This window comes from Carya illinoinensis, chromosome 10, assembly GCF_018687715.1.
Source record: "Carya illinoinensis cultivar Pawnee chromosome 10, C.illinoinensisPawnee_v1, whole genome shotgun sequence".
Classification (NCBI taxonomy): Eukaryota; Viridiplantae; Streptophyta; class Magnoliopsida; order Fagales; family Juglandaceae; genus Carya; species Carya illinoinensis.
Window position 1 is genome coordinate 37,507,055 of NC_056761.1, and position 10,760 is coordinate 37,517,814.

The 10,760-nt window shown below is 32.1% G+C and overlaps 1 protein-coding gene across 1 annotated transcript; it reads left to right on the top strand.

Annotated features, from left to right (window-relative positions):
• The first annotated feature begins 459 nt into the window (after positions 1–459).
• Positions 460–1,959, top strand: LOC122278742 (trihelix transcription factor GT-3b-like). The gene is made up of 2 exons (XM_043088930.1): positions 460–926; positions 1,130–1,959. The coding sequence occupies exons 1-2, from the start codon at positions 648–650 to the stop codon at positions 1,670–1,672; spliced, it is 822 nt and encodes a 273-aa protein (XP_042944864.1). The 5' UTR covers positions 460–647; the 3' UTR covers positions 1,673–1,959.
• The last annotated feature ends 8,801 nt before the right edge of the window (positions 1,960–10,760 follow it).

The window sequence follows — 10,760 nt, forward strand, 5'->3', positions numbered from 1 at the left end:
TTGTGTAATATTTTTTTAAAAAAATAAATAAATATAAAATTTATATAAAAGAAAATTTAATTTTTTAATAATAAATTTAAATTTATTTTAAAATAATTATGAGATGTGAAAATAATGTAGTATTACTAAAACATGGTGTAAAATGAAACCTTGCAGTGCAAGTTTGCAATAACTGGTCGCAGGGAATAATTTATAAAGCCCCACTACCTGTGAGATTGCCACGTAAGCATGACGACGCGGAAACGCAATGGGAACGATTGGAGTGTACACAAATGGGGATCACGTACGACCAAAAGAGGGGAGAGAGAGAGAGAGAGAGTTTCCGCGTAGATGGATAGACGAGACTGGAGCGACTACTAGAAAGAAGAAAAGAAGCTGCAATTAGGAAAGACAGAAACAAGGAGCTTTCTTTGTTAATTAAATCTGAACGAATAATTAAAAAAAGGCTTTAGTTGACACCTAAGCAACAAGGAAATCTCTCTTCTTTTCTTGGCCATTCACACCTGCTGTTCACACCAACCTTATATATAGATCTCTCTTTTTCTCTCTCTCCTTTCTTTTTCCATCGATCTTTCTCTCTCTTCTAGTACAGTTTTTGACGGAAAATTAAATCTTGTACTAGCTTTTTTCTGGGTTTTTCGGTTGTTATGGAAGGGCATCACCTCCATCATCCTCACCATCAACAGCAGCATCTCCATCATCAGATCAGTATTAACGTTGATGCGGGTGATAGATTTCCTCAATGGAGTCTTCAGGAGACGACGGAGTTCTTGAGGATCCGAGCAGAGCTGGATCGAGCTTTCATGGAAACGAAGAGGAACAAGCTTCTCTGGGAAGTTATTGCAACAAAGATGAAAGAAAAGGGTTATAATCGCAGCGCTGAGCAGTGCAAGTGCAAATGGAAAAATCTCGTTACGCGTTATAAGGTACGATCTTAGTCAATACCCACCATAACCTACCCTTCTTATGTATATATTATCGCCTCTGTATCGAATATTTTTGTTTTGTTTTTTTCCCCCTTCTAGATTAGGGATAGTCTTAATTAGCAGTTTAGCTTCATGGCTTTTCTTTTTCTTTTTTCATTTTCCTTTCTTTTTTTTTTTTTTTTTTTTACTTGGTGAGTTTTCAGGGGTGTGAGACAACGGAAGATGATGCCATGCGTCAACAATTCCCGTTTTACAACGAACTTCAAGCGATTTTCGCTTCGCGGATGCAGAGAATGCTTTGGGCTGAAACCGAAGGAGGACCGAGCTTGTCGAAAAAGAAAGCTACCCAGCTGTCATCGGACGACGAGGAAGATAACGAGGAGAGTGAGGAAGAGAAGGGTAGCACTCCTAGAAAGAAGATGAAAAAGGGCAAAAGTAATATTATAGGAAGTAGTGGCGGTGGGAGTGGAAATATTAAGCAGATTTTGGACGAGTTTATGAAGCAACAGATGCATATGGAGGCGCAATGGAGAGAAGCGTTCGATGCGAGGGAAAACGAAAGAAGATTGAAGGAGATGGAGTGGAGGCAGACGATGGAAACATTGGAAAACGAGAGGATAATGATGGAGCAGAGGTGGAGAGAGAGGGAAGAGCAAAGGAGGATGAGAGAGGAGGCTAGGGCTGAGAAGAGGGACGCTCTTATTACAGCTCTGCTAAACAAGCTCAGGCGAGAGGATCGTATGTAGTGTTGCTTTCATACGTTTTTCTTTGTATCATCCGAGAGGCGGACCGAACAAGCAGCAGCTCTGAACTAGACTGCAGAGAGGTACTTCGTCTTGGAACTGTACTTCTCATGTTGGAGATGTTCTGGGTCTTGCATGACTTATCCTATTTTATCATCTCCTTCTGTTTTTGCCCACCGAGCCTAATTTTGCCAGTGAAAAAAAGCTGCTTCCACCTTTTCATTTTCATGTAATTAGTACTCGTTTCGCTCTCCAAACTATATAGATATGATCCAAATGATTATTACGCATCTCAGTTTTCATTCAGATAACATGAGCAAAAGAACCTAGCTAGCTAGAGTACCATAAACCCACAAAACATTATGTCTGACGTGATGACTACGAACATGATATACATAAATCGATTCCACTGCGATATATGCACAGTTTAACGTTTGTGGTACGTTCTTGCTATCACCTTCACGATATGTAGTGTTGTAACTTGAATGAATTGTAACTGGTTGATCGTTAATTAGCCATATTCAAAACCTAGAAAAAAGTCATGAATTAAATTGCCCTCTATATACGTTGGCTAGAAATTAAAGTCTAGCTAGTCATATATGAAGTTAAGAAGCTTTCTGCTTAAGCCTTACTTTGATGGTGCAAGAGACGCATTTTCGTTTCATAAGCATGCGCGCGCAGTATGTAATACAAGTATTGGTGATCGAACGGTTTTTTAGTGAAGACTGACTGCATGAAGGTTATATTCAAATTAAGTACTAAATATATGCAGTTTAAAAAGGCCGTCTTGATTCTGTATAAGTTCAGTACGTACTACTCATCTGATCATCGATATTATATATCACGCAAAAGCACATGACAATTTATGCTTTAGTACGTACATATATAGTAGGACTACTAAGTATTATTTCCACTCTGAATTTTGTTCAAATCTGTGTTGATTATGATCATCATCTGGAAGTTGAAACTGCATGTGGCGTTGGATGAATTAATAATGCATGATAAGAGTAAGCTAGCTGTAAGTACGTACGCAGAACTGACCGTGAGCTTAATTCACAATATATGCATGAGTTAAGCTTCGTTTATTTATCTGGGCCTTAGATAATTTATATATTGGAGTTGTCATGAAAGCTTTAATTGTATATATGATCGAGTGAAGTAAATCTAGGCAGCCATATATCATGACATGCAGCTAGCCAGCTAGCTTCGATAATATATATATATATATATATATATATATATATAGAAAATGATTTATATATACTTTTTTTTTAAATGACAAATTTGGGACCCATGAAATTATTAAAAGATCTATCGATAGATCTCAGTTTTTTTCAATAGAAGTGAGCTATATATACATGCACACCCTATATAGCTAAATAATTTTGTCTGTCACTAATTATATATCGATTAACTGGTATGATAGACCAGTTCTTTTCAACGTCGACGACCTAGCAGCTAGTTTTTTTTAAATTTGCCAATCTCGTGAGAGTGAAACTTTATGAAACTTTGCATTACTTTATGGTTCAAGTTGAAGTTTCGCACTCATATATTATATAATATGCATGCTTAGGTATATATTTGAAATACCATATCTTTGTGCGCGCAGATGTTTTGCCCAGTTTCATTATGGCTTTACATTATGCGTTAGATCTACTTTAATTTAAAAGTAATTTTACAATCTAACGTACTGTATTAAACCACATCAGTTTGTAGATATATTTTTATATAATTCATTTATAGCTAAAATATTTCTCATGTTATTACGAATTGGTTTTGTAACTTATATATTAATACTTATATTATATATATATATATATATAATATATTATGGTTCTGAGAATACATATATAGAAAGCTGCGATAAGTCTGCAAAGGTATAATGTACGTAAGCAAAACAAACATATAAAAGTCAGCGTTCTAATGTCTAATTTGATAGAAAGTATTAAAGTAGTTATACTTTGATAATACTTATCGCATGCAGTATCCAAGTCTTCATGCCCATTTAAGGAATATGGAGGCCGAGGTATACATATATATATATATATATATCATGTCACGACCTAGCCAATACAATTTGACTCAATTTGATACAATTTTTCTTAGTATTGTTTGGCCATCAAGATTTCTCATCTCAAACATAAAATTTTCATCTCATCGTTACAACTTTTTCAAATTTTAATACAAAATATAATAAATAATTTAACTTTTTTCCTACTTTTTCAAATTTTAAAATAATAATAATATTAAAATATAATATTTTAATATTTAATCTTAAAATTCAAAATTCTCATCTAAGAAATCTCAATGGTCAAGTCATATTTGGTCCTAATTAGTTGGCTACTAAGAATAAAAAAATAAAAAATCTTCCAACTATATATATATTCAAATTATATAGTACTTGACGAAATTAAAACAGCTTACCTTAACATTAAATTATTCCGAATTAATGTGGCTCTAGCTCTTGAAGTGGACCGTGCATGTGTCTCAAAATTTTTTTCTTTTTTAATTGCATCGATCCCATGATCAACAATATGGCTCGAATAAGCTGTTCTTTCTTCAAAAATAGAAAAAAGAAATTGAAACGTTTGAAGGCTTTGAAGATAAAGTCCATCAGTACGTATATCCAGATTAATTAATACGTGGAACATGATTTTCTTTGTCACACAATAATTTTGTTACAATATCGTGACATGCATGGTTGAAAACCTAATTAATTTGTTACACTTATATCTCACTAGATTTATTAATTTATACTTTAGGCAAAGAAATAATTGGTTTGTACAACCACGAACCCCACCATATCGTTTGACGGATCCCACACAGGAAGGGGAAAGGAAAAAAAAAACCCAAAGGTCCGAAAAAAGAGGCAAAGTAAGAAAATCATGATATTTTGCTACGTGATTCTGTGAGATGATTAGTAGTAATTTACTTAGATTTTCTTGACCCTTTGCCTCGAAGAAAGGCCCAGATTGTCTCATGATCTTTCTTTTTCCTCTTTTTGTGATCTTTTGAGGAGATGCACGAGCGCATTCCATGGATCCTACCTCTTTTTTTTGTGATTATTAATACCAGGGCATGAGTTATACGCCTCTGTAACGTCCAATCCGAATGCTCCAACCCAATCATTTCTTAGGAAACATTTGATAATGATCTAGAAGCTTTTGAATCCTTCAGAAATTCGATTTATCATTATGAGGTCCAGCTAAAGTTAGCTCTGCACGCAGACACATAAACGCGTTTCCGGCTAAAGCTCATTATAAAATGTTCACACCCCAAAATATATATGCTTTTACTTTCGGGTCAAAGCTGTCTTCTTCCTGATCATGATCCGGATTAACAAACTCGCAGAGAAATTTTATTATCATTTTGGGTCCTATCTATGTATTGTAGGGATATTGTTTGCATGTGTCCTAGAAAATCTGATTGGACCAGCCAGCTATATATATATATACACACATATTTTCTCGACTAGCTAACAACCTTTGATTTGTTTTCTTAGGGTTAGACAGCCGGAGATCGAAAAGAAAACTGTGGGGAACGATCTGTACAAAAGATGGTGGTGGCCAACTTGAGCATATTCAAACTAATAATAAAATAAATCGTACGTAATTTCTCGTAATAATGATGGCAGCCGTTGTTCAGATATTTGTAACTAATGATCGATCCAAAGTGGATTCCATCATTTGGGGTACTACTGTTCTTGCCCTACTGTTTTTCCAACCCGTCCTTGTGAAATACGCAAAACATGTCGGCATGGATGTCCTGTTGCTCCTCGTTAATGATATCCGTTTTTTCTTTCCAGTACATGTCGACATGTATGTACTACTGTTGTCAATCATAAGTGGTATATGTACACAGACCTACTCGATCGATCTGGGATGGGTTCACTCAAACTTCCATGCATCCCATTCGCAATATTAACCCCCTAAACACTCATCTTTGCAAGAATTAATCAGTACTCATCTGGTTGATGAAATTTCAATATACCCCAAATTTTTTATTTATAAGGCAAAATACCCCATTAAACTAAAAAAAAAAATTATTTTTTTATTTGTTTTTACAAATAAAAGCATTTGTTTTTACATGTTTTAATTTGTAGGTTATTTTTTTGTTTGGAACAAAATATTTCATGTTACTTATGTTTAATTTTTGTTTTAATCTAAGACGAATCATTTCATTTTTTTTAAACTAACTTCTTTTTGTTAAAAGTTTTAATTCTTTTACAATATTGTTAATGACGAATTTTTCATAGAAAATTCTATACATCACTATACATTCCCACTTTTATCTCACTATGTAAGATGTTATATATTTATTATCATTCAATAATCCTTTATTAGATGATTCTTTATCATCGAATGATAATAAATGTATCATATCTTATATAATAAGATGAAAGTGAGATATGAGTGTGATTTATAACATTACTCGTTTTTCATATATAGTTTATTGAAAAATTCTAATTTCATCTCACTATATGAGATGTAGTGCATTTATTACTACTAAATGATCATTTATTAGATGATTATTTATTATCTAAATGTGATAAATATGTCACAGCTTAAACAATAAAATGAAAATAGAATGAGAGTGTAGTATTGTTAAGAATATAATACAAATAATTAAATTTACATCTTCTCATGATTAGTTTAAGTTTTTGAGACAAGTAGTAATTTTTACACAGCATCAGAGCAGAGATCTTGAATTCAAATTCTGACTCTATACTCAATTTCATTTTATTAAATATTTTATATATTGAACCATCCGTTAAAGAGAAATCTAACTCACACTTGAGTAAGAGTATTAAACATATTATACAAAAAATTAAATCTATCAATTTCTATCCCCTTATTGAAACAATTAAAGGTAGTTTGAATAGTGAGATGAGATAGTTTTAAATAAAAGTTGAATGAAATTTATTAAAATATTATTTTTTAATATTATTATTATTATTTTAAAATTTTAAAAAAATTAAATTATTTATTATATTTTATATAAAAATTTTAAAAAATTATAATAATAAATTCAAAAGAGATAAAATCGTTTCCGATATCCAAACGCCAAACGGGCCTTCAGTGTACATGATTTCCCATGTGTATATCATTACTATTGTCCAGTACGTTTGCTAAGAAAGGTATCGGTGAGGGCGGCGAATAAGGTAGGCTGTCTAATCTCCATTACTATTCGGGTTGGTGGACCCCACGGCCCATTGGAATGGGAAGGGGTCCCTAAATTTCAATGCACAACGGATTCGCTGACTTTTGAGATATAATGGCTGAGATGTCAGCTCTTGATCTTGCCCATTCCTCAAGATAATTCTTTTTTAACAGGACCACGCTAAACTTCGATCCAATATAAAATTCTCTTAAACTTTCTTGCATTTTGGAGACTTGGTCATTGGTCAAATAATCACGTCACACGGATTACATTTTTATATAATATAAGTTTTCCTTTTTTATTTTAAAAATTTTATATACAGTTATTTTTATATATTTTATTAATATAATTAATTATATTATTTTTTTAATAAAAAAGAATTATTTTAATCAATTATTTTAATAAAATATATAAAAATAATATATACAGGTATAAAAAATGATTTTATTTATGTTTAATCACAAAAAGCATTTAACAAGGAAAACGATACTAATATAATACTTTTTTACAATTATTTACACAATTATATTTTAAATGAATGATATTTTTATAAAATGACTTATAAAACTAATATTGTTTTATTAAAATGCACTTAATTTAAAATATAGTTGTAAAAAGAATTGTACGTCTATTCTTTTTTCCCCCTACTTTATTTTATCTTTTTCCTCCCTACTTTTTATTCATAGAAATTGAATTGGTCATGGTTCCACTATTGAAGATCGAACCCATAGAGTTTTTACTAGTACGTACGTGCTTTCTTTGCGATGAGAAAACATAAATTTATTGCTTTCAATAATTCAAAAAGGTTGTACTAATTAATTAATCTACTTTTAAGTTAATGGTCCCACGAGCATTCAAATCCAATATTATTAATCATGCCATGTTTTTTTTTTTTTTTTAATCGATCATGCCATGTTGTTGTTATCAGCATCGGAGACTTGAGAACCACTTTATTATTATTATTAAGAAATATATATATATGTATATATATATATATATATATAGGATAGTGCTAGCAGGCGTCTAGCACTTACCGCTGAGCATATTATTAACACAAATATAGAGATTTTTTTTTTTTGTAAATATGTTTTTAATATATTTAATTATTAAGAAAAAAAATATAATTTCACTAATAATCACTTTCTTAATCATTAAGTAAAAAATAAATTAAAAAAATTAAAATGCATAAACAATAAATTTGGAAGGTGCCACTAACATTTATCATATAAATATATATATATATATATATTATGGATAATGATAGACCTTTGGGATGTACACCGGCTCAATCAGAGTTGGATTTAGATGACTTACATAGGTTTCAATTCGACTTCAACTCTGATTTATCGATAGATTCGATGTGAGTTAGACATACATATACATTTTAGACACATGCATATATATAGCCTAAAACCAGCTATATTTTGTACAATAAACAAACCCTAATGAATCCACCTCCATTGCCTAAAACCAACAAATAACACAAATTAGAGAGTACATAGATGACTGGTCGCCAATGCTTATAGGGGTACACGGCGTATTTCTTGTATCTATATTGAGGAAGTATATACCCAACCCTACTCATGTAATTGACTATGAGCCACTTCAACTTTAGGAAAATCTGATTTATACGGAAGAGCCGGTGTAGATTGTAGAGAGGAAAGAACAAGTATTATGGGCTCAGACTATTCCATTGGTTAAAGTGGTATGGAATAATCATGCTAATAGTGAAGCTTCTTGGGAACTAGAGAACGAGATGAAAGTCAAATATCCATAGTTGTTCGTTAGGGATTTGGATGGCTTGTGACAAATTTCGAGGATGGAATTATTTTAAAGGTGGGAGGATGTAATATTCGGCCTAAGGCCCCAAACCCAAACTCAGAAGTAAATCCAACTCTTGAAGGGCTACACATCACTGTTTAGGTAAATATATTTCCCTCTGTCACTTTCAGTTTTTCCCCTCTCCCTCTTTAATTTTGTTTTCATTTTTCCCCATGTCTTGGCAATTTCCCCTTCATCTCCTTCTGCCCAAAATCTCCCTTTTCAGACCCCACTCTCCCTTGGTGCACAACTTTCCCCACTCCCTCTTCTACGGTTTGCTCTAAGTTTGGAGTGTTGTAGTTCTTGGGTCACCTTGGAATCGGTGTTTTTTTGTCAAGCCACCTCACCAGTTTGTTTTCATGTGTTGGTAACTCTCTCTCTCTCTCTCTCTCTCTCTCTCTTTGAATTTCAAAATCTATTATTTTCTCTTGGTATTCATTTATCCACCAGAAAATTTCAGAATTCGATTTTTAGTATATTTATCTTTTTATTTTTTTTACTTATTTTCATTTTTGCCTTTTTATTTATTTATTTTTTTGCATAGCCATGCGATATCCTCTTTTATGCAAATATTCTGGTCACCATCATTTCTCCAGTTTCTTTGTGAACTAAGGTAATGCCCCTCTTTTACTGTCCGATTTTTTTTTCATCAATTGAAGTGTGTTTCACCTACTATTTAATACCATTTTTGAGAGTAAGGATCTATGAAACAGAGCATTTTTTAGTGCCCTAGACAACTGCAAGCTGTTTTAAACTTCCCTCACACAAAATCTAGGTATGGTAACCCTAGTGCCCTTTTTTCCTTTTTGCAAATTTTATTTATATAGTGCAAATTGGTGGTTGATATCATTGTGAATGCTGGAAAAATTGGTCTGTTTATACTTGAACTTGAGGGTTTTGTAATATGTTGAGTAGTTGGATGTGAAGTTTGGGTGGTAGATTGTTGGGTTAATATGTGATTCATTAGGTTGATATGAAGTAGTTTGTGTTAATAGGTGGTTGTTTGGACTAGTTATTGTGGGGTTGTTTATGGATGATTGGGTTTATTTTATGATTGTTATCAAGTTGATCATTTTGGGCTGGTTGTAGTTGAACTATTACAACTTGTGTGGATGTTTGGGACTAAGTTATTTGTTAAGTTAGGGGTTTATTAAATAAGCTGGTGGCATGTTTGTTTGGGTTTAGAATTTATGTGGTGAACGTTATTTGCTTTAGTTTGTGATATCATTAAAGGTCGGACTCAGTGTTAAGATTACACGTTGCAAAAGTTGAGGTAAGCAGGGTTTCATACTAAACTTTGCATAAAAAAAAAAATGAAATGAGGTTGACTTTTAAAATATGCATGTTTTATTTTTGAAAATGAATGCGAAAAACAACCTCAATTATTTGTTTGGGCACTATTCATGAATTCTGTATAAAAGAGAAAGTAATTTTGTCATGAATAATGCAGAAATGAGCTCATTTTTTGCATATTGTTTCTAAACTTTGTAAAAAGAGCGAAAATGAAATTCTTAAAGTTTTGTTATGGTTAAGATGAAGATACTTTGATTTTTGTTATGTTGAATACATGAAATGATTTGAAGCTACTCAGTATTTTATTATGATACGATGTGTAAGTTGAAAAACCTTGGCATGAGTTTCTGATTATGATTTATTTCTGATGATAATTCTGTTCTGTTTCTGTTAAGGTCTCGCCATGGGTATAATAGTGGCATACAATCCCGTGATTTGTAACCCTACCACGGGGTGAAATATGGTATCTATTCTGATATAATGCTTTGATGCAATATGAAGATGATTTTTTAGTTTACGATATGTCAACGGGTTTATTTTTTGAATAAGAAAGTTTTACTAAAAATTGCACTTTGATATTTTGTAAGATGTTTTGTTTTCTGTATTTTGAAAGTGATTGTTTAGATTCTGCATTTTGAAAGTAAGAGTTTTGTTATGCATTCCAAACTCTATAAATGTTCATGTTTACATACTAGTATAGTTTATTTGCTTACTAAGTTATTAATAACTCATTTTCTTATCTCTATAACATTTTTTAGATGACTTTGATGATAAAGCTGAGGATCAATAATAGAGTATGTGGCAAGAATATTTGAGA

Excerpts from the sequence above, each read along its gene's own strand:
- LOC122278742 (XM_043088930.1), top strand. The coding sequence starts at position 648 with ATGGAAGGGCATCACCTCCATCATCCTCACCATCAACAGCAGCATCTC. Across the intron at positions 927-1,129 it reads ATCTCGTTACGCGTTATAAG|GGGTGTGAGACAACGGAAGA; the intron begins GTACGATCTTAG and ends GTGAGTTTTCAG.